Source organism: Manis pentadactyla, chromosome 19, assembly GCF_030020395.1.
Source record: "Manis pentadactyla isolate mManPen7 chromosome 19, mManPen7.hap1, whole genome shotgun sequence".
Lineage (NCBI taxonomy): Eukaryota > Metazoa > Chordata > Mammalia > Pholidota > Manidae > Manis > Manis pentadactyla.
The window spans coordinates 11441398-11466451 of NC_080037.1; the positions used below are offsets into that span (position 1 = coordinate 11441398).

Sequence of the window (25054 nt, forward strand, 5' to 3'; positions counted from 1 at the left end):
CCATTCATGTTGTTGGAAGTGACAAGATTTCATTCTTTTTTATGACAGAGTAATATTCCATTCTTTGTGTGTATATTACTTCTTCTTTATCCATTTCTCTATTGATGGACACTTAGGTTGCTTCCATACCTTGGCTATTGTAAATAATGCTGCAGTAAACATAGGGGTGCATATGTCTTTTTGAATTTGTATTTTTGTTTTCTTGGGGCTAATATCTAGAAGTAGAATAACTGGGTCATATGGTATTTCTGTTTTCAGTTTTTTGAGGAACCTCCACACTGTTTTCCATAGTGGCTGCACCATTTTACATTCCCTCCATCAGTGCACAAGTGCTTCCTTTTCTCCACATCCTCGCCAATAGTTATTATTTCTTGTCTTTTTGATACTAGCTACTTTGACTGGTGTGAGATGATATTTCATTGTGGGTTGGATTTACGTTTCCTTAATGGTTAGTGATGTTGAGCATCTTTTCATGTGTCTGTTGGCCATCTCTTATGTGTTCTTTGGAAAAGTGTCTCTTCAGGCCCTCAGCCCAGTTTTTAATTGGATTATTTGGGTTTTGTTTTGTTTTTCATTTTTTGTTTTTGTTTTTGGTGTTGAATTGTATGAGTTCTTTATATATTTTGGCTATTAACTCCTTGCTGGATATATCATTTGCAAATATATTTTCCCATACAGTAGGTTGGCTTTTTGTTTTGTTGATGGTTTCCCTTTGCTGTGCAGATGCTTTTTAATTTAATGTAGATCCACTTGTTAATTTTTGCTTTTGTTCCCCTTTCCTGAGGGGGCATATCCAGAAAAAAATTGCTAATGTTCAAGAGTTTACTATCTATGTTTTCTTCTAGGAGTTTTATGGTTATAGCTCTTATGTTTAGGTCTTTAATCCATTTTTGGTTTATTTTTGTGAGTGGTGTAAGATAGTGGTCCTGTTTCATCCTTTTGCATGTGGTGGTGCAGTTTTCCCAAAACCATTTATTGAAGAGACTATCTTTTCCCCATTGTATATTCTTGCCTCCTTTGTCATGTATTAATTAAACATATAAATGAGGGTTTATTTCTGGGATCTCTATTTTTCTATTTTTGTGCCAGTCCCATACTGATTTGATTGTTATAGCTGGGAAAAGCCTGTGCTGGGTCTGGCAGGTGAACTGTGGGTCTAGACCTCATCTCCCCTGCTTGGGAGAGGATCCTCCATTGAAACCAGGTAGTCTGAAGTCCTGCGGGACCGTTGAAACTTATAAGCAACATACTACTATATATTGAGGGAATTTGCTCTGAGACACATGGATTATCATTTCCAAAATCCCTAAGTAGCCCCAGAATTACTTTCCCCACAATGTGAATCATATAGTATGAGTCACTGTATCATCTTGATGGAAACTAAAGTGCTTCCTACAGGACCTTCTTGTAGTGATTCAGATTGCCTTCTGATTTATTTTCATAAGTAAACAGAAACACTAGTTTGGATTAATTGAGGCAAGGTATAGTACTTGTGCATATAGAAGCCAATTAGTTCATCAAGCAATCAACCAGTGTATTGTTGATGAGTAAGAATTGTGGTTTACATTAAAGGATAGTTAAGAAAAAATGTGTTCATATTCATTTTGGATTATTTTAGATGGTGTATGTGCAAATGAAACATTCCTCCTAAATCCTTGCACTTTTTTAAATGGAGAAATATCAAGGATTTAAAGATTAAAGATTAGTATAATGAACCATTCTGTACCCATCACCCAGCCGCAATTACCGACTCACAGGCAATTTTGTTTTATTTATGACCCCCACCTACTTCTTGTACTTCCTAGTAAACTATTTTTCATAGGCAGTCCTGGTTGAACTATTCCTAAATAGAGGGATTATAATTGTTTAATGAAAAGCTTTCTTTAATGGTAAAAACACACATGCTCATGAAAAAATTTTAAATATGCAAAGAGAATGCGAATCTAGTCATCCGTGACTTTGTGACGCTCTCAGCATGTTGCGGAACTGCCCCACATAGTGCACATCCAAGACGCCCCACGTCCTGCCCCCAGCAGCGGCCCTTGGCAGGCCTCGCCCTGGGCAGCCACATTCCACCTGGAACCATCCTACTCCTCCTCTGTCTTCACTCTCCGCTTCCATATTTATATCCCTTCCTTCCCTACAGAATATCAGTCATGTGCTCCCAGAGACAGCATTTGCTCCTTAATTATGCGGCACGCGCGGCGGACTGCTGGCATCTGGGGGAAGGGATTGGTTCCTCTTGTATCCCTGCGGCCAGCACAGTGATTCAGTGAATATTCCTTGAAAGAATCTTACCACCCAGACAAAACCTGCCCTTACAGCGCGGTGACCATTCGCCCTTTCAGAGGGAGTGGACATAAGGTTTCCACACAGTACATAAAGCACAACTTGAGGATTTTGAGGAAGTTCGTTAACCTGTATGCCACGGTAGCAGCAGGAGAAAACAAATCATTCACGGAGCGCCCACAGGTGTGGGCTGAAGAAGGTGGAGCGGAAGTGGTTTGATTTGGCTTCTGATCACTAAGTGTAAGGAACTGGCTGCAGCCACTTCCTTTTGCAACTTATCCTCTTTTGTGGCTGCCTATCAGGTGAGCGTCACTGGGGTCTGGCCGCTTCAGGGCCACCCAGGGGCAGCCTTGTTTGTGGGCTCAGATTCCCATGGGCTCAGCTTCGAGCCCCTGCTCGCATTGATAGACATGACAGGCCAAATGAGGGATCCAGGTCCATCTCCCCTCCGAGGTGAGCGAGCTAAGATCCACCCAGTGCAGGGTGAGGGCACCTGGCCTGGGGAAGGGGCTGCAAAGAGAGGACCATCCAGGTAGTCACCAGTGGCTGGGGGCCTGGGCCCCATGGTGAGGGCCGAGCATTGGCCTGGAGACAGGCAAACCCAGGTTTGGGGTCTAGTTCAGCCTCGTAACCAGTTCAGGTATCTTGAACCACTCTCTTCACCAATATAAGCCTCAGTTCCTCATCTACAAGCCAGTGAAAGACTCACCTTGTATCATTAGGATGAGAAAAAAATCCTGTTTATAGCGCACATGCTGATGGAGCCACTATTGGTAGCCATTATTATTAGCTAATTTCAATAGGCCATCTCTACCAAGAAAGGGAATGTAGACTCCAGGTTACCAGTAGGGCCCAAGGTGTATCTTTTCGCTAGTCCACGGATTTTGCTTCCCAGTTAATACCCGCAGTAGCGTGTTGCTGTAGACCATGGTCTCCGGCACACAGACCCTCAAAGCTGGCTGCACAGCAGCAACCGTACAGAACTTACGTTCATGCAGACAGACACCTGCTACTGTGATTCAGAGGGCCTGCGTTTGGAGTCTGGGCTTCTCCCGATCCTCAGACCTACCCGTGGAAATATCCTCTGCAGTGTGCCAAGTCCTGAAGTATGAGGCCCTCCCAGCACCCACCTCGTCATACAAACCATCACGGTTTGTAGTCACCCTTGGGGTTCATGACCACCTTTGCCAGACCGATCTGGGGGCTTACTTAGCTCTCTGGGGTCCACATCAGACCCGCTGACCTTCAATCCCTGCTGATCGTGGTGATTTCATAGCTCCACCGTAGGCCAATGTATGTTTATATCCTGCAGGGTGAACGTGCCGGCCACATGAGTAGGGCATGCAGGGTGCTATGTTCCTCCTCTTCCCACGTCTCCCTCCTCTATTGCTGGGCACAGGCTCCAGGGCCCCACTTACAATAACTTAAAAGCCCTTTTTGTACACTTACATTTAGAAACCAAAATAGAATACAATGTCCTCCCGATAAACTTCATTCTTTTAAAAATCACAACGAAATATGAAGATGTAGCTTCCCATTACTCAGTAAGCTATTTTCTTAGTGGACACTGGGCAGCTTTATTAAGCCACTTGAAGTTATCTTAGAAGAAGGAACCTCCTTTATTGAATTTTACATACACCTGTAGTATGAGTGTGTCATGATTTTACTGCAAAACTTAATTTTATTCATGTGTTGGGTTGTTACCTAAAACTGTTGGTGTGAGATTAGACTGAGGTGGTGTTTTATATTGTATTTTAAGTGACATACAGCTGCAGAAGACAGGCATGTTTATAAAGAAACTAGGGATTGGCCAGTATTTAAAGAATGGTCCAGGTTTGCGGTTGTTGGTCATAATTGTTTAAGGAACAGGCCACAGAGCCAGGCCACCTGACTGCCACTCTGCCAGTGGGGCTGCCCTGAGCCCCGAGCCCGGCTCTTGGGTGGTGCTTCTTTTGAACAGTGTAAAGCCTTTCAATAGCACCTTTCTGCTACTGCAGGTTGGCAAACAGTTTCCTGCCTCTGGCCATTACTTCCTCCAGAGAGGGAGAAAGGTTTGGTCTCCTTGTGCCTCAATAAATCAGGAAAATGCTTTCCTAAGTGGCTGTTCCAATAACTAAGTGTTCCTTGCCATCCTCTACAAGAATTACCATCTGCTCTTCCAAATTTTTCTGGAAAGAGCATCGTAACCATGTCATCCTGACAGTGATGCTATGAGGAAGGAGCACCTTCTTCCATTTCCCATTCCTTATGCCCACTCCTGCACCCCCTCTGCACAGCCCACACAAGGCAGCCACCAGGGGAGACATCTGTTTCCTGTGTCACTTTCTGCAAGACAAGGACCAACCTCAAAAAGAGATCGCAGCCTCCTTAAGGAGAAGGTGGGTTGTGTAGGGACTGTCCTGGGGCTTTTCTCTGATTGCCCAGGCGTGCACCTGCACGCTGGGGCCTCACACTTCAGCTTTCAGTCTGAGTTACACAATTTCCAGGCTTCCCTGCAGTTTCTGCCTCCCCAGCCACAAGCTGTTTACACAGCCAACTTTTATCCACAAAGCATCCCCAGGATGGCTTTCCTCTGTTTGGAAGATGGATGGCTGTGCCCCAAGTTTTGCCTACCTAAGACCCTTTGAGGAAACAGATCAGGCTGACGATCAGGAGTACGGAGCTGCCTTTGTGACACCATTAACACTCCGATAAACAGTCTTCTGACAAATAATGGCCCTGCCTCTTCCTTCCCCATGTGTCCATCAGCTGGTAATGATGGTAAACATGGCAGAAGCACCCACACCCCTTCCAGAAACCCAGGACTCATTTTGGGAAATATTTTCATAATTAAAGTATTTTGAGAAATCGAAACTTATTTCTTGCACTTCATCTGATCTTTCCCTGCACTGGTATTGACTCCTGCATTGAGGGGGGGCCCATTGCCTAATGGTGCTATGTAATTTTAAACCCATCTTCCCTCCTTTCCCCTCATTAATCAGGGAAGCCCCTCCACCCCTCTCCTGGCTTTACATGACAGGTGCCAAGAAGATGATCACATCTCATGCATATTTTCAGAAATTATTTATTTCACACATTTACAATTTTCACTTTAAATGCAAAATAGCTGATGAAAAGAAAAGACATTGAAAAACATACTGACTCTTTGCCTCATATGCAAACGACATCAGCCTTTGGTATTTACTTTCAGGTAATTAGGTAAAAAAATAAAAACTAAACTTAGAAACTATTATTTCTCTCCGAAAAACAACAACATGAAGTTGAGGTATTCTATTTAATAGATGTGTGAGCTCCGTCCAAACACGGTTTTATTAATTAACAGCCTTCCTACATGCTGTTCCAATCCTTTCCTTCTACAGCAGACCTTTTGAGCGTATGTTCATAAAACTGACACTGGTCCTTAATAATCATTAAGGTTGTCATAGAAACTTGCTGGCACTGGCGCCAGGCCACATGGAGGACATGACGATGGAAGGACCTTTAGGGAACGCCAGCACAGAACCTGAGCCAGCTGGCGTTCCTTCCAGTATCCACCCTGCCTCCAACTGCCGCAGGGGAAAGCCGGCGTTCGTGCTCATGCTCTGAAGGACCACCAGTTGTTCCTGCTTCTCCAAGTTGGGATAAATCTCTCACCAACTCCACCTGGAGCTGGATGTCAGCCTCCTCCCCAGATGGGTCAACCTTAAGGAGCTCTGATGATGGCAAATATATTTGCTGGCGATATAGCTCAGCACCAAGGCGCCCAGGTGAGGCATTCCTGAACGCTCTGCAGGAACCCCACAAACCACTCCCCCTCCCAGCATGCCCCACTGGGCTCTGTTCACCCCAGGTGCGCCCCCAACCTTGCTCCCGCAGAAGATGCCGCACCTCGTAAAGGTGTTTCCTTCCCTTGGGACAGGAGGGAAGTGGCAGTGGGGACTCCGTGGAGCCCAGAGCCTGGCAAACAACCGCAAGGGCCAAAGCTCCATCAGCGTAAAGAGCTCTCAGTTACCAAAGGCTTTGTAGGCACATTCCATGATACCTCCTTGACATTAACAAAAAAAATTTTTTTCATTAATGCTACAAGAATTAATGACCACTTTAGACCTTGAACCAGCATATTTTTCAACTTTTCCCACCCAGCAGGATAAGTTGTCATATTTAATACAAATTGCTGTTGCCCCCAACATGGATGGACCTAGAGGGTATTATACTAAGTGAAATAAGCCAGGCAGAGAAAGACATACCAAATGATTTCACTTATTCGTGGGATATAAGAACAAAGCAAAACAGAATGAACAGCAGTAGATTCACAGATGCTGAAAAGTGACTGATGGTTGCCATGGGGGAGGGGTTGGGCTAGATGGGGGAGGGGAGGGGGATAAAGGGACACAAAAATTCTCAATCATAATATAAGTTGGTCACAGGAACAATAGTACAGCGTGGAGAATATAGTCAATGATTCTGCAACATTTTCCTATGCTGACAGGTAGTAACCGCACTAGGGGGGTGAGGATTTAATATGGACAACTGTTGAACCACTCACTGTGTTGCCTATTTGAAACCAATATAAGATTGTTTATCAACGATACTTCAATTTAAAAAATTGCTATTGTCGTTTGTTTTACATTTTACATCTGGCTGTGTGGCAGAGAGTCCACCACTGTTGAGGATAAAAGCACACGTGTGCTGGCTGCAGAAACACAGGTAAGAATGGCCTGTGGGTTGAAACACATGTTCACTGACCATCATCAATTCAAGGACAGAGAAAGCTTACAGTGTCCTAAGCTAGGCCTATAACCCAGAGAAGACGAATATTTTTCCTTCATTTCCACTAGCTTTTAAAAAAAAAAAGGGGGAAAAAATACCCTATTCAGTATCCAAAAAAAAGCAGTTCCGTTACAATAATAATGAAAGCAATAACAATTTGGAGATCAAAGCTGCCTAGCTCTCGGCAATAACGAGCTATCTGGATTTCACATCTTCCATTAGCAGGGCTCTGCCTGGCTTTGGTGATGTGCGTAAACCCTTGTAAAGGGTCAAAGAACTGTGGTCACGGAATCACCCTTTCTCATCTACAGAGTCTCATTTTTGCTGTCCTCAGAGAAACTTTATAAAGGAAAAAACCCACCTGCCTCACTTATGTCAATTTATAATTAGCTGCCTAAAGCAGCAACAGGAGCTGAAATTTACAAAGTCAGCAATGAAAACCCCTCTGCGCCCAAGATAGTAACTGTCTGAACCTGGCGAATGGTAAATAAAACAGGTCATTTTCATCCTCCTGCCACCTGTCCGTTGCTGGTGGTTGTTTTTTGAAAAGGGTAGTTAGGCTACTAGAAAAATTTTGTGGTCTGGTACATTTGTAGTTGTGGTTACATGTCCGATTCTAATCATAACTTCATTCCAGGACGCCCTATGATACTTGAGGGTACTAGTTTGGATAACCACTAACATCACTGAATATTCAAAGCCTGGACTGAAAAGTGAGCTCAAGTGATTTAGTGGCATGTCCTGGTTAGACACCGAGTGGGTGCTTCGATTCTAGTGGAACTGAATCAAATTCAAGGAACTAAATAAAAAGACCGAAGAACCAAGGTAAGGGATTTTCTTTTTTTCAATAAACCTCCCTCTGTTAACCGTGGGCTCCTGGCTTCCTCCAGTGGGGATTTTCAACAGACCCTGCTTGGGAACCGAAGGCGGCTTGCTTCCCAGCAATACGGCCAGGTGGGAGCTGGATACCATTTCCTTCACCGCCGCCTGGGGGAGTAGTTAACCATCTGCTTTTCCCCTGATTTAGAGATGAGGCAGTCTGTTATTTCACTTTTTAAGACAAAAACAAAATTTAGAATGAAACCAGTCTCTTCTCTACTAGGGGAAAATATTTTTTCTCCTCCTTTTTCACGTGGCTCCATTTTGTGCTAAAAAAATGACTGTGCTTTGCCCCAAGTTATTTATATACTGACACTCAGCTAATACTGGGTCTTCCAACCCTTTCAAGAGAAAATAGCAATTTTTTTGAAAAGTGAATTAAAAGACACTCTTGCTTGGTTCTTTTTATGTTTTCCCATTAAGCATCTCATCGTCCCTGGTTACTCGGGCTCAGTTGGAAACAAAACAAAGCTGGAGTGAAACAGTTTTGATCAAACCAATGGTAGAAGCCGCCCCTTCTTTTGGGGGGACAGGGGCAGGGGACAGGGAACATTGATTTTCTACAGGGAATATGAAGAGCCTCTTCTGCTTCCCTCCTGCGGAAGTCCTGGGATCCAAAGTGGGAAACTGAGCAGTAGGTTGCTTCTGAATTCAGCAAGTGCCAAGGATTATCATATGCATTCAGCAAAATGCTAATGAGGAACTAATTACAATTCCATGTCAAACCATCAGGCCCTGAGATACTATCCATCCTCCTCAGCAGTTTTTCAGGTACAGACAGGTGAGAGCCTCCCCCAGCCTCGGTGGTTTAAGGAAGGTTGTCCTCAGGCCTAGAAAAACTGAATTATAAAGGCACTTGGGTTTCAAGAATTTGAGCTAGAAGATGAAACTGTGCAGTGGGCCAGGAGATGGGCAACCAGGGGAGTCTTTGACTGGAAATCAGGCCTCCTGCTTGCGGGTGCAGGTCGCGGGGAAGGGGCATGCAAGCAGCCAGCAGTTTGTCCACACCAAGCCCGGTGGGTCCCAGGCCTCCGCAACTGCCCGACTCTGCCCACCTGGGTGTCCAGTGGGGCCTTGGCACTGCTCTTTCCATGGGGGCCTGAGTGCACGCTGATCCCCTTAAGCGGAACATTTGGGTGAGGGCGGCTCAAACACTCAACCACCTCTTCCTTCTGAACAGCGGCAGCAAATCTATTTTCACCCAGCATAGAACCTTCTGTGAGGCCCTTCTGGGATGTGAAGCCGGAGGCCCCACACACCTGAGACGAACTGGAACGGCAGTGAAAGCGTCTTTTGCTAAGCCAGTTCATGCTGCGTTGTCCACACGGTTCAGCAGGCCTGACCCCCCAACCTGCCGAGCATACCCAGCCAACTATCTGGGGAAGAAGTAGTCCCTATTGCTGATGTCATAAGGGCTCTGAGGGCCCCTGGCATCTGGCCGGCTGTGCCTCGAGATGTTGTCAGACCCAAGGCTGCTGGGGGACACTGGCGGGGAGATGAGGGGAACCAGCACTGGGGTGGGCTTGGGCCTCTCAGGGACCAGCTGTCCCAGAGAATACGGCGGGTGCGTGCTCGTCTTGCCTTCTCTCAGAGCCTGCAGCTTCCACGTCTTCTTGAACCTTCACACAGACACACAAAGACAAACCACACAAATGTTTAGTTCCTCCTGTGAGGAGTCCTAGTGAAAAACACCAACAGCTGGCGGCCCCGGTGGCCTGGCACTCCTGGGGTTCAGCTCTGAGTGATAACTATTTATTCTGTCTGTTATTTATTTTGCCACCAGGAGTTACACAATACTCTGGAGAGCTGGAGTTTCAAAAACACCTCGAGAATAGGTATGTATCGTTGTTCCAATTTATAAATGGGGAAACTGAGGCACCTGTTTATGGCACCGAGAACTTAATTCATCCTGTTCCAGAGGCTGCCCACAGGTCCACATCATCAATCCCAAATCCATTTACTTAAAAAAGAATACTCTTTTGATGGGGAAAGAAAAAGGGCCCCAGAGTCAGATTAAGGCTGGCAGGACGGAGATAATCTGCAACTGCGATTTGACGGCAGCAGTACTGTGCTGCCCCTCAGCAACCCCCGTTCCTCCAGCTTCCAATAGTCCGGTCCCCCCAGTTCTTCCTACACCATGGCCCACTCCCACCGACCATGCTGGTGAGTTCTCACACTCAGCAGTGGGCACCACTCGGGCACAAGTGACTCATCTCACAGGAAAGCTGATGTTAAACAGGAAGGAGATAGACATCTCTCTGATCACAGCTTCGTTCTCACTGCTCGGCTCTGGGCCCCCCGCCAGGGCTCACGGTAACTGAGCAAGGTCACTTGACAGCCCGGAGAAAGACGAGACAGTGATTGTGATCTTCAAAGGTAGTCAGGTCTCCGTCCTGATAAGAGCCCTTCAACTGCGCTGGGCAGCCAGGGCCAGAGCCGCACCTCCTCCCTCCTGCTTCCCACCTGGTGGCCGACTAACTTACTGCCTGCTAACCCCAAAGCGGGGCCGAGGTGGGCCCCCTCAATCCACCACCATCAGCTACTCCAGGAAGGGCTGGGAGGGAGGAGGGGAAACCAATGTCAAAAACAAGGTTTGGAGATTTTCCTTGGATTTCTTTTTATATCGACAGGCTATTCCTGTCCTTGTTATGATAAATAATTGATAGTTGGCTGCAAATCTGCCACTGGCTCTTAGCCTGTTATAAAGGAAATGAAATAAACAATGTGCAGAATGTTAGGGTTTCACCCTTCAGGCACTACACAGGAAGGGGGCACCGCAGGGGTGCTCACTGAGCTATGCTGGGTCCTTGGGTGGAATTCTCCTGCCTCTTAAGAGAACTGAGGACAGAGTCCTTACACTAATTTCCAAATATTCAGACTCTCTGACCTTGAAATGCAGCTGCTGGGAATATACCCTAAGGAAATAGCACAGCTGTGGACAAAGCTATATGCAGAAAGATGTTCAACACAGTGGTGTTTATAAAAGCAAACAACATTAATGCCCCATAATAGGAAGCTGGTTAGGTGAACTTGGGTCTATCTGCCTAACTGGGGGTCTGCAGCTAACGAAAGTGAGGTTTACAAAGAATTTGTAATAATGTGAAAAATGCTTAGGTTATAATTAATGCTAAGTTCAACAGCCAGTATTCAGAGTTGTAGACACAGATTACTCACTGCTACTTAACAAACAAGCAACTAGGCAGAGGAAAAAGACTCAGGAAATTCATCTAAATTTTATAAAGAGTTTATCTGAGTGCTGATTACATGGGTGTGTTCACTCTGCAAAAATTCGTGGAGCTGTACACTTATAACGTGCACTTATAGACTTTGATCACATTTGCATTTTAAAAATCAACAGTAGCTGTCTTTGCATAATGCATGATGCCTTCTTTCTATTTGTTAGAATTTAACAAATTACCACTACATAGCAAATGGCCACATATCACAACTTAAGTCGCTACTGATGTTATTTAATGTTATTTAACCAATATGGAAAGCAGTCTCTGTCCTCAGTTTCATTTAAAAGCAACTGGATGAACAACTTAGAAAGATGGGCTCTCCTTTTTTTGAAATATTTTGAAGAGTGGATAAGACACTTGCTGCAAAATCACTAAGCTCAGAGGGCCTTTGATGTCAGCCACACCTGGTATTATCCCGACCTGGGCTGGGGTCTGAGCAGGCCTGGCGACTAAGAGGGGGCGTGGGGCAGGTAGAAAGAACCAACAGCTGAGCTGTCAGACTTTAGTTGCCCCTCGGCCTCCACCTTTTATCTATTTTGTATATTTGAGTTTCATAATGTTTTATTTAAAGAAAAGGGTCTGCAGCTAAAAGACATTTTAAAAAACATTCATAATAACTGTCACTCTTTAAAAAAAATAAGATGTAGAAACCCAGACCTAGCAGGAAGTGCCTCCAGTCCAAGGGCACCCACTTCTGTGCAAGTCTCCCTGTCCTCACCATGGAAGTGAGAGAGTCTGGGATTTTAGAACACTGCCCTCAATGCAAAATGGTTTAAATCATAGGTACATTCATGGAAAGTCCTCACCTAATAGTGTCACTCGAGATAAATGTGCATGAAATAATTCTCTGCTATGAGAATCCTATTTTCCCAGGACTGATACAGCATAAAATAGAATTGCCGAGGCACAGGGACTAGGGTGGGGAGACCTGGCCCCTGGAAGTTACAACGTCCACTTAAGAAGATGGCCCATCTTTTTCAATGACACGTTTAAATTTCTTTAAATTATCAGTGGTATTGGTGGAAAAACATTTAGGAAAATACTATGCTTTGCTTGAGACACTAAATAATGTATTCAAAAGAAAAGTAATGGTATCACGGACTGGTAGGATGTACTTCAACCTGCCTCACACATTCTGCCTGTTGTAGCGTGGCCAGCCCGGCAGTCACTGCGGTTCACCATCCTGGCACTTTCAAACTCCCACAGATTCTCTATGTTCACGCCCTTTTCTCAACATGAGGGACTTTGGGAGAGGAGAGGTTTTCTTCATCACTTGATATAACTGGTCTCTTTCCAAATACATTTGGAGGAAACGGAAACTCACTGGACTAGGAAATAAATTACCAATATGTTCTCAGCATGGGGCACTTGCCCTGGCTGTGCATCCAGGGACTGGTTGTGCAGCAACGAGCCAGTGTCCAAGCACCACCAGTAGGTGAGCAAATGAGGTTAAACACGGTGCCCATTGCCCAACCTGACGCTTCTCCGTTGGTGGCTAAAACCCAGGGGGTTAGTAAGATGACTGCTTGTTAAGGACGCCACTGGCCAGCAGTGGACTGATAAAGCCAACTAACTCTACCTCTTAGCTCACAGCAGCCTAGCATGGTGGGCAGGGACTCTCAGGACACGGGTTCTAGTCCTGGTTCTGCGGCCAACAAGGGTCCTCAGGCAGCCTGCTCACTGCTTCTTTGGGAGATCAAAGTGGAAACAACCCTGAACTCAGTCTAAGTTGTCATCTTGCTCATCTTCCAACCCGGACCGCCTCGGGTGGCCAAGCTCTCGTTCAGGGTCTCTGTGACGCTCCAGTGAGCTGTCATGTTGAAACCGCTCTGCCAAGCTCTTACGCTTCCTGCCAAATACCCTCAAACCACCTCTCACAATCACCAACGAGAGTCCCTAAAGAGTTACACACAAAGTAAGAGAAAGAAAGGGCAGACCCAAGTTTCTCTTCCACTTTTATTATCATAATAAACCACCATCCAAAGTCAGGGTCCAGCCCAATCTCTTTTAGGGCTTCAGCATATGCAAAATGTATAAGTTCTGGCAGTAAAATTAGAAGTTTTCTTTACTGCCCCTCCATGGGGAGCCCTGTTAGCTGATTTTTCTGCAAGGTTGGCAATAATGGCAAAACCAGTGACTCCCTGGAGCAAGAGAGAAACTACGGTGAAATGGGCACATGCAGCAGCGGCCAGAGGGGCACCACCCCAGCCTGAGGGTCTCCTAATCGTGGCCAGGAAAGAGCCCGAGGACAGAGCATTTAAAGGTAAACCCCCAGGTCTGCTTGTTTTGAGACATGGAATGATCCCAGGCACCTAGGATTTACCTGTGTACATACTTCTTGTGTGGCACTTTAATCATTTTAGTATCTGGGTCTTGGAAGACAGGAAAGGTCCTGTCTTCATACAGCAATTCCAGAGCCTAAGGTCTCTCTTCAGCATCTAACATACACTCTTCTCCTGCTTTTCACTGCCATGTTTTCTTGGTTCTTCTCCTCCCTCTCAGGCCACTCTGTCTCAGCTCCAACTCATCTACACAAATTTCCAATGTTGGAATTCCACAGGGTAGAGTCATCGACCTTATTCCCACCCTCTCCCTCGGCTCCGACCCCACCTACATGCTGGCCGCGATCTGAACCGTCTGCCGAATACATCCGTGTGGGGCTTTCACAGGCACCTCAAGCCCAGGGGTCCCAAGGTAGACCCCCGTTTTTCACTCATTCTTCCTCCAGTGATCCCGGGCTTAGGGAATGGCCCACCACCTGCCCAGCGGCTGAAGCGAGGCACTTGAAGGTCACACTTGACTCGTCCCTCTCCTGCTTTCTCCTCATCCAATCTGTCCTCGAATCCTGTCACCTCTACCTCTAAAATGTATCTGGAGTCACTCGTGGCCCCCTAACCATTGCCACCAGCCTAGCGCAGGCAAAGCCAGGGCCACCCCGGGCCCATCTCACCTCAGGATGATGCCGATGCAGAGCAGCGTGCCGAAGGCCAGGCTCCCGCCGACCACCAGGTAAGTGGGCAGCGCTGCCGAAGAGGAATCTTGCACTAGAGAAAAAGAAGGCGAAGATGAGGAGAAAGAAAAGGAAGGAGAGAAAAACCCCTTGGCTAGGGCCATCAAAGGCCTCAAAGGAGGCAGCTCTGCCACCCAACGGGCCACCTTGTCACCAGCTTTCCAGCTGCCTGGCCAAACTCAGCTCTAGATCAGTCACCCCAGCAAAATCCGACAGACCCCAGGATTCTGCCCCTCAGCAAGAAATCCGCCTCACGCGCAGAGCTTCTGAGCTCCTGCGGCCAGCCAGACTCCCGCTCGCTTTCAGAGAGGCCTTCCTGGGGGCGTTTTCAGCCTGCCCCCACAAGGCATGGAGGGGTGCAGGACACCGGAAGCCCTGGGGACCTCGTCAGTGGCAGCGCCACTGGGAACAGTGATGGGAGGCTCAGGTGTTTTACATCGAGTGTTTGGATGCCGTTTTCTCCAGTGGCGTGTCATCTCTTGTCTGTCTCCCCACTTGGTACCCAAGCCCCAGCCACGTGGGCTTCAATGGTTCACCCCATCTGTTCTCTGTCCTCCCATGGTGCCTTCTCTCTTCTCTCCCAGGACACTCTTTGCTGTCCAGTCCCTACTCGGCCTTTGGATCGCACGTGAGTGATGCCCTTTCCTTAGAGAAGTGACCTCGCTCCGAGCTGGGTAAGTGCCCTCCCAGTCACCTCACAGCTTCGCCTCTGCACCGAGCTCCCTGAGAAAGCAGGGGCCACACGTGTCCTTGTCACTGTTACTCCCCCAACTGCGCACACAGTGCCTAGCACAAAGCAGGCTCACCAAAATTTCATTGAATGAGTGAAGGAACAAACTAGCTTTACAAGCAGCCATGTCCTTCCATAGAAAGGTCCTTCCCATGGCTGCCCGAGAGAGAGACCTGGCCTGGGCACATTCAGTATATCCAGGGAGCATCTAAGCACGGCCATCATTCTCTCTCCCCGGGAACAGATACTTGCAGGCTCATGGACTCGAGATTCAGCCTCTTCTATCCCACAGGAGATCCACTGCTGATGAAGATGCCCCTGGCAGTCACCACTCTGGGTGCCCGCTGGATGCAGGCTTTGCCATGAATTCTGACTAGTAGGGTATTGGCTGCAAGGACAGGTCTCTCTGAGCCTATCCTACATCTCTTGGCAGAGACAGCTGTTTACTGGAAGCAATATGCTTGGTTTACTCATTTACTAATATTTCAACATCTTTTGTACTTGTTCCTTCATTCAACAAATATTTATTGAGTGTCTATCATGTGCCAGGCTTTGTTCTAAGCCTTGGGGACACAGAGAAAAAGGATGACAGAAAAACTGTTCCTGGATCTTACATTCTAATCAAGGGAGACAAAGAAATAAACATGTAATGTGACGTCAAGAGTGACAAGGGCAGTGGTGAGAAGTAAAGCACAGGGAGGGAAGAGAGCGACAGGGGCAGGGTGGCTGTCAGATGGGGTGGCTGGGAAAGGCCTCCCTGAGAAGGGGACATTGAGCAGAAATCTGGATATGCAAATGAACAGGTCAAGTAGAGGTCACAGGAAGAGGTACGGGCAAAGCAGGCAGCAGGTGCAAAGGCCCTGGGGTAGAGCATATGTGGAAGAGCAAAGACGGCACAGTGAGTGAGACAGAGAAGAGAAGAGCTAGAAGGCCTGATGCCCCAGGGACTAGCGACTTTGTTCGGACTTTGGCTTTTACTCTGGGGGGGATGGTATGAGCCAGGGACAACTGGGATTTGTCTTTTAAGAGTCACCCTGGCTGCTGGTTGGAAAAGAGTCCATTAGGGATTAAGACTAATAGCCAGTAGACCAGCAGGCAGCTCCCAAAGTCCTACAGGATGGAAGAGAACAGTGACTGGATCAGTGTGTTGGCAGTGGGGATGCACACATCTCAAGGTACAACTGGCAGGACCTGCTAAGGGCCTGGACGCAGGGTGAGGGGTAGAAGACCTGACCCCCCAGGTCCAGGCAACACAGTAAATGTGGTGTCAGTTTCTGAGATGACAAAGATAGAAAGGAACAGATTTGGGTCAGAGGTGGGGAGACATCAAGCATTCTGTTTTAGATATGTTAAGTCTGAGATTTCTGGTAGGTACCCAAGTGGACATGTCAACTAGGCAGTTGGAGAGATGAGTCTGAGTCTTAGTGGAAAGGTCAGTGATAGATATGAATTTGGGAGTCATCAGCCCACATATGGCCTTTAAAGACATGGGGCTGGATGAGATTATCACTGAGAGCAGATGGAGAAGACACCCCCCCCACAGCCCTTGAACTGCTGCCCCAACTTCCCGCCATCCCACCCACACCATTCAAGGCCCATTTCAATGGCTCCTCCTCTGTGGACTTTCTGTGATTCCCCAACTGGGCATCTCAGATCTCTAAACTCCATTTTGCCGTACGTAAGCCTCCCTTTTGGCCCCTACCATACTCTGCTCTGTGTTAATAGTTACTACTTTACTCTTTTTCAGAACCTGCCCACCGGACTGGAGAGCAGGGATGGTTCCATTCCTGCCGAGTTCCCAGCTATGCAGACTTAGCCCTGGGTAGTTAGTAGGTTCCCCCCAGGTGCACTGCACTACGGCAGGGCTTTGCCCCTGGCAGGGTGCAGCCCGGGCAGCCAGCATCAGGTGCAGGCACGAATCCACTCAGGTAGGTAAGTGCAGTGAGGCCAACGACTTCCTCAGAAAACCCAAGAGCCATGTAATGGAGCTGTTCAGCTACAGAACCTCCATGATTTCTATTCATATAGTTAAACAAACACAGGACCTGTGATCTTTCTCAGTGCAAATGTTGGTAAGTTTTCCTGGAGTTCCCAGTATAGGAACCAGAAGCATTGAAATCCAGGACTCCTGAAAAAAAGATTTCCCTCAACATGATTCCATCTCCGACTCCAGCAGTTTTGTGTGCAGGACATTTCATGCATTTGTATTCTGAGCCATACGTGAAATATTTCACTGATTGATCCCACTCTACTTATGGTCCCCTCACTACGTCATAGCTCACAATATCAAACTGGAATATATGAGGTGGTTAAAGACTATTTCTGCCATTGATCCTTTTCATTAGACAGAATGGCCTTCTGCCAACATTTCCAAATAAGAAAGGATTTTTGCAGAGAAAAGTCTTTTGTGCCCTTACAAACCATAGGAACACAAAAATATCCAGTACTGACCTGGGAAGCTTGTTGCATTTGCAGAATCTTTAGGGAGAGTATTTTCATCATCTTCAGTAGTAGTAGGTGCCTAAAAGAGACATCCCGCCCCATAAGTACATTTCTTCTGCAGATTCCGCCAACATTTGGGACCCAGCCCAGGAGCACCTCCTCCTTAACCCACTCCCTGACCCACCCGAGGCATTCCTTTCTCTATCTCATGGACCTCTCCACTTCTGACCTGTCACCCTCGAGGTCAGCACTATTATCTGTATTATTTGTACCTACACCTTGCCTACACCAGGTGGGGATTTCATCCCATCTGCCTCTCCACCGAGAGTTTAGGGGCCCAGCGCTGGCCACAGAGGAGATAGATACTCAACAGCTACACTGTCCTGTGGGTCTTTTCCCAGATTGGAGGTACCACCACAAACTGGGAAAAGCGCAGACTGGAATCCCAGATCCACTACTTACTAGCTATATGACATTGGGTAGATTTCTTCTTTTTTTTTTTTTTTGGTATCATTAATGTACAAGTACATGGGCACATTTCTTAATGCACGTGGGTATAAATTTTCCTCCCTTGTACACACGACCATACTGGCACCCTGAATCTTGGTTAATGTAAGGATCAGATCAGAGAACAAGTGAAAGGCTTACAGCCTAGCACGCCTTGGCAGGTTCTGCCAGTGTCGGCTGCCCTGCACCCCGCCTGGACTGGCAGTGCTCTGACTCCACGCCCTGGAGCTGCCTCGGTCAGTGCCTGGATGACTCCGCATTAACTGTGGTAAAGTGTGGGACCCTGGGCTCCCTCCCCGCGCTGCCCAGCACCAGCCGTGGCTGAGCCTCCCAGCTTAGCATTTAGGGAATTAGAGACCACAGGAGGAGGCACAACTGGATGGGAAATTGGATTACTCAAGGATTTGTTAAGCAGCTTCAGAGGTAATCCTCTTTCCAGATAATTATGACACCAGGAGTCCACAGGGGAAGGGCTCAGATGAACTGAATCTGAGTCGCAAGCTAAGCCATTAGTGGTGTCCGGAAGCTTCAAGATGAAATAGCAGCCACTAGACGGAGCTGGTTCTGTGAGCTGGGCCGGCGCTGCTCCACACTTTACCTGGCTGTGACAGCCCTGGACAAGAGAACTGCGATGACCCCATTTTACTGAGTCCTGAAAAGGACAGGCAACTTGCCACAGTCACACTTCTAGTAAGTGGCAGAGCTGAGATTTGAGCCACATTCTGTCTGGTGCCAGCCCCAAATCCTAATCACCAGGTGCTGCTGCCCTGACCCTTTTATCAGAACATGAGCTCACCTGGGTGGAGAGGGACACGGTGGTCTCAGCTGGAGAAGTTCTGGATTCTGTGGGTAATAAAGAGTTATTATTAATGATTCATGGACCCTGAAGTCCTGTCTGATAGGCTTCAGCTTCAGAAGCAGAATACAGTTCATCCTGATGTTACTTAAAAGGGCTTTAAGTTGGAAATAACCAAATGTCCAGCCCTGAAGGACTAGCTATATAAATTATGATTAGCCTTATACTGCAATAGTCTTTAAAAATAAATTAGAAAAATGTTGGGGATATGATATATGACAAGAAAAAGTCCATACAGTTTGATCCACTTTCTAAAGAAACACATTTAAGTCATCATTTCTATATCATATCATATTATATACCATAATATATACTCACATACAGTTAGAAAAAAAATGTAATCACCAGACATAAGCCCTATCAACATTTTACTTTGCTTCTATTTACCTCTTTGCAACAAAAAAATATTTAACATAAACAACAAATTCTCATCTCCCTGGGTGGGCTGACTATGCTTTGCCCACGTGGACCGGGCACTCTCCCGCGGTCCGTCCCCCTCCATGGGAAAGTGTCTCTGCAGAAACCCCCAGGGCAGCAGGAGACCAAGTATCAAAGCCATAGCACCGCCCAAGGCCAGGCTCTGGGGCACATGTGGGCCCAAGGGACCAGGAGCTGAACCATGACACGCAGTGGGTGGAATGCTCTGGATTCTAACATGTTTTCTTTTCAGTTCATCATTTTTCCATCAACAAGTTAAAAATACCAGAGATGGTTTACACAAAGATGTTCAAGCCTCCTGCAAGCAGGAGTAGAATGAGGACAAACAAGAGGGCAGAGGAGAGGGTGACCCTGCTTCTGCTCAGGAGACACTTTCCAGCTAGAGTGTGCCATCCCCAGGTGAGAAAACCACACGCTAGCAGCACTGGAGGGGACACAAGGGTATGTTCACCCTCCCCACTGTGCAGAGAAGAAACAGAAGCCCAGAGAGGGAAAGCAACTTGTCCAAGGTCACACAGCAAGTTAGCCCCAAACCTAGGATAAATGGGAGGGATCCAGTCTCTTATTCCTCTGTGCTCCTCCCAGGCCTGCCTAGCAGAGAAGTTAGACTCGCAAAGTATGCACTGAGGTATGGGGGTACACAGAACGCTAAGACCAGGAAATGGGGGGTAGTGCTGTCTGTATTTTATTCAGTCCAGTGGTTCCCAAACCAACCATGTTCAGCACCATCTGAGGCCTTTGAGGTCCCATCCTCAGAACTTTGGGATGGGGCCCAAACATCAGAGTTTCTAAAAGGCTCCCTAAACCCAGAGAGATGTTCCAGGAAGAAGGGGAGAACCCCAGAGCTTCTGCCCTAAGCTCTGACCCCCAGTGGGGCATGTGGTCCAGGGAAGGATGTTTAACCTTTGGGGGCTCAGATATCCCCGGGGGTAAACTGGGAACTTTATCTTGAATAACCCAAGAATGTTACCAGAATGAATAAAATGTATAAAATTAAGTGTAAGTAACAAAGCTTTTCTAAAACTAGATGACCATGGGGACCCCTGATTCGGACCATTCTGCCCCACCGAGATGGAAAATGGAGCAACTTTCGTATCATTGTTAATAATAATCATTTCCATTTTACAGACAAAGAAACAACTGGGGTTCACAGGGAAATAAGTTAGATCAATACTAATAGCACCCTAATAACTATGACTGGCACTGCGGCACCAACCTTTGTTAGGCCTACCGCACACCAGCTCCAAGTGGTCCCTTTGCCTGCAGTGCCATCTCATTCCACCCCCACAGCGCCACACAAGGTAGGTACCATTATCTCAGTTTTCAGAGAGCCTGAGGCTCAGAAAGGCTATGCGACATTATCAACGCCAGGGAGCACCTTTTTTTACTGTTTACACAAAAGTATGTTCTATTTCTCCTCCAGCATTTTATATTTCTTAATGGCACATTTCAACCAGCAAGTTGAGGGGAAGAGGAAGGAACTCCCATTTGCTGGCTCCCTTTGTGCCCCCTGGGTGCCAAGAAGGGACAGTGGCAGTGATAATGGGGGTGGCAGTGAAACAACAACTGCGACAATGTAAAAACACTAATACTTACTGAGCACTTACTACATGCCAGGCACCATTCTACCCATTTTACAGATGAGGAAACTGAGGCACAGGGCACTTCAATATAGCTTGTCCAAAGTTTCATAAGAAGTGATAAAGCTTTCTGGCTCTAAGAAATAACTTCTTTTCCTTTAGTTTAAAAATCATCTCCAGGTTGAACATTTCTCAGATTCGGAGACTGTATCTTACTCATCTTTGTGAACTCAGTACTTGACACATCTTACATGGCCTCTTGCTAAAAAACTTTGTAGTTAGTAAAATGTCAATGATGGAAACATCACTTGGAAAAAAAGACTATTAGGAACATTACAGTGGTTGCCATGGTGTGTTTTCCCTATATTAATATTTCCAAGATTGGGAGAGGTAATTTTATATTCATAACAAAATGAATGAATGGCCATACTCCAATAATTGAGATTAATATACCACATGAGTTGGGGAGGGCTTTTTATATGAATTTTAAAAATTTGTATGAAAAATGTCATTTCTATTGACTTGAGAATTGGTTTGGTTTTGCTTGCTCAGGATTTGGAATGGAGAAAGCCAATATAAAGGATCGCAGAGGCCTGCTTCCCAGTCATAATACAAGTTGGTCACAGGGACGGCAGTGCAGCATGGAGAATAGAGTCGGTGATACTGTAACATCGAGGGGGTGAGGATTTAATAATATGGGAATATGGGTAACTGTTGAACCACTGTGTTGTCCATTTGAAACCAATGTAAGATTGTGTATCAAAGATACACATGCCAGATATGAGGCCTTCATGCCAGATATGTAGCTTTGGTCCCTAACCTCTTTTAGACATTATTTCCTCATTTCAAATCAAAGGGAATGGCTTCTTCCTGGACACATCACCTGCAATCACATGCTGAAGGGACCTATCACTGGACTGGGACACAGTAGTATTTGTTTAAAAACTGACCTGACTCAAAATTAACAACAGAGAACATAAGTTCTGGGAATGCAATGGTGACTATAGTTAATAATACTGTTTGTATATTTGCAAGTTGCCAAGAGAGTAGATTTTCAAAGTTCTCATCACAAGAAAAAAAATGTGTGCCATGTATGGTGATGGACATTCACTAGGCTCAGTGTGGTGGTCATAGAGCAACATGTACAAGGATCAAATCATTATATCACACACCTAAACCCAATACAGTGTTTTATGCCAATTACATCTCAATAAAATCGGGGAGGGGAGAGCAGAACATAAAACATGTTTTTCTAACAAAATATTTTAAATTGTGTATTATGACCAGTTAAGGGCAAGGTTCGGGGGTTAGAATACAGGGAGGGAAAATAGGAGTGGGCTGAGAATGAAAAGAGGGGGAAGAAAGAAAAAGGAGAGTAGAGGATGGCAGAGAGATGAGGGAACCAAGAGAGAGGGACGAACCGCACAGCCAGGCGCCCACAGGATGGGGGGGACAGGGGGCCCCGCAGGCTGAGCAGCGCCAGGCAGCGCCTTGCACTTCTGAGCACACTACTTCACACCCTACACCGCCTGTCAACCACCAACCAGAAAGGCAATCACTGCTCCTCCACTCATGGAGGGAAAAAAACCTTACTGAAGAGCTGGCCGTTTCTTGAAGAGAAATAAACCCCCTCCAGCTGGGTCCCAAGCATGTCCAGGACCGTCTGTAGAGACGTGTGCTGGCCTGAGGCCACAGGAGGGAACCACAGACAAGGCGTCGTGGACAAAACCTGGTATAGGATTGCCAGGGTCCTTCATTCGGAGCTTCTGCCCTTGTTTCACCCTTTCTTTGATGAAATAATGGAGATGGTAAATGGCAACAGCTTTTTACCTAATTACTTAATTTTTTTATCCTCACTTAGCAAAATTAAAAGTTGGTGACCTCATTTGGTCCCCAAATTTCTTTTTGAAATTTTACAGACCTGTGGAATCCCAAAGTTTGGGAACCTCTGAGCTACGCACAGAGGCCTGAGGGGCAAAGAGGCTGTGGGAGGAGGTGATGCGGAGGTGAGCATGAAGAAGAGCGGAGTTCGAGAGATGACGTGGCAGGGGGTGGAAGGACTGGGTGCCAAGGTGCTGGGCCAGGTCCAGTCCAGCTGCAGTGAACAAAGTAAGTGAGGGAGGGGCAGGCATGAGGGAGAGGTGGGCAGGGGCGGCTGGGGAAGGGCCTCGGGACCTTGAACTTCACCCAGAGAGCAACAGAGGGCCGTGGCTGTAAGCTGGGGAGTGACAGGTGCACACTTGTGCTTTAGAAAGACGCCTGCAGCAATGGGGTGGAGGACGTATGTTGGCTCACACACCAGAGACAGGAAATCAGTGAGGACAGGATATGGCACGGATTATGTAGAGATGTGACAAGATCTAGAACCACAGGAGGCTGTCTAGCCTGATGTCCTGGAGATGTCCTACCTAGCTCAGGTGGTGGTACCCTTCACTAGACAAAGAATGTAGGGAGGTTCGTCGGGGAAAGGACAGTGATGTGTTTAATTAGAGTCATGCAGTGCATGAGGCACAGGCAGCAGGTCTGGGCCGGGCAGAGACATGAACCCAGAGTTCAAAAGACAGGCTTGGCCTGTAGGCACAGCTGAGTGACGAATGCTATTTACCATGTGCCAGGCTCTGTGCTGACCATCTTCCATCTCACTGAATCCTCATAACAGCCCTGTGAGGCAGGTGTTTGTTTTGGGGGAGTTTTCTAAGAAAGGCATTATTATCCCCACTTGACAAATAAGCAAACTGAGGCTCAGTCGGGAACTTCCCGAAGCCCACACCAGCAAGGGGCAGGGCTGACCGCAAACCCAGCTCTCTGAGAGAGCACACGGCACAGGGCTCAGAGCGGACACGGTGAAGAACAGCACGAGGGCTGATGGCAGAGGATGCCCCGCGGAGGGGTGGTCAGGACAAGGGCTCTTCAGACTGTATGCCAAGCGCTCTCCACCTGCAGACTCCACACCCCGGGTGCCGACAGGAGGAACCAAATGAATTCCCCAGAATGGGATGGCCAGAGGGTTTGAGCTCTAGGGAGCTAAGCCAGGGAGCCCCACCCGCCCGGGGGGTTCTCAGCCCTGGCCTCAGGGCACCCCGAGGCTTTGTGCAGGCAAACGGCTAGCACCTCCTCCATCGGTGTCTGTCCCGAGAATGGGTCCACTGCTTTCCATGGGTCACAGGTACAGCTAATTATTCTCCGAGTGTGGGTGAGCAGGGTATGAGTGGGAGGATTTGTGAGGAGCAAGAAATAACCCTCTTATGCCTAATGGCTTCCAGACACCTTGCCCCGAGCGTGCTCTGCAGAGGGACTCTCGGCTCCTGGGGATCCCAGACTGGCTTGGTGCCAGTCTTGTCAGGGCTACCAGAGGGCAACCTGGGAGAACGCCCACTCTGGAGAGAGCCCAGACCAGCCACGTTGCCAGTGTGCAACCTTTTCTTCCTGCCCCACCACGAGTGGACAGTCTCAATGGGTCACTGCTGCCGGTGCCAAGGGACCTGGCCTCGCTGGCTGGAGCAGCGGGCACCCCATGAGGTGTGGCTCAGGGAATATGAAGCCTTCACACAGCGAGCAGGGCTGGAGCCCCAGCCTGTGTGGCCAGGCCCCAGCCTCAAGGGGGCAGCACCCACCAAAGTCCCGGCTCCTCAGCCCCCTCTACCTGTCTCTCCCGCTGCCCACTCCGCGCAGGCCTTCCCAGGTCAGCCTCCACCTGGCCCGCTCGGACCTCCCGCCCTCACAACTGTGCCCCAGCCTCCCCGAGCGGCCCACCCCTGCTCACAGTCCACGCCTTTGCACCTGCTGCTCCCCGCCTGTAATCCCCATTCTCTGTCTGGGACGCTCCCATACATCCTCCAAGACAGAACTCAAATGTCACCTCTTCCATGAAGCTTTCCCTGACCTTCCTAAGCTGCCGCAAGAACTGTTGGCATGCCCCAGGGCCTTATGGCACGTATTACAGGGGATGCCCTCTCCTCCCCCAGCCCCAGCACATTCTGTCATCGCTGGGAAAGCTTTCTCAAATGACCCATTCCCCTCCAGATTGAATCAATGCATCCAGGATGAGCAGGGTGGTAATTCTGGGATGCCCGCAGCCTCACCCTCTGCACCCCAAGAACCACACTGTAATTGCTAATCCCCCTACATCTGCAATAAGCATTATTATTTCTAAAGAATGTTTTTTCACTGGACTCATAAAAACTTTTCCAAAGAGGACAAGACAGGTTCTACCATCTCTACTTTACACATGACAGAACTGAGGCTCTGAAAGGCAACAAACTTTACCAAGGTCACACAGCATGACTCCCAGGTCCAGTGTGCTTCCCATGAGCTCCATGTCCCCCAGAGGTCACC

The 25054-nt window shown here is 47.5% G+C and overlaps 1 protein-coding gene across 5 annotated transcripts in view; it reads right to left on the reverse strand.

Moving 5' to 3' along the window:
* Nucleotides 1–5335: 5335 nt before the first annotated feature.
* Nucleotides 5336–25054, reverse strand: part of IL6R (interleukin 6 receptor) — a 47718-nt gene continuing 27999 nt past the window's right edge. For 3 of the 5 annotated variants that reach the window (XM_036922321.2, XM_057495127.1, XM_036922320.2), the window contains exons 7-10: nt 18642–18688; nt 17348–17417; nt 14107–14200; nt 5336–9536 (exon numbers count right to left, since the gene is read on the reverse strand). In XM_036922321.2, the coding sequence (XP_036778216.1) occupies nt 9290–9536; nt 14107–14200; nt 17348–17417; nt 18642–18688 (458 nt within the window). In that variant the 3' untranslated portion in view covers nt 5336–9289. Of the gene's footprint in view, nt 9537–13093; nt 13685–14106; nt 14201–17347; nt 17418–18641; nt 18689–25054 lie in introns of those variants that run through there. The other 2 variants (XR_008994972.1, XM_057495128.1) reach the window with 2 other exon arrangements.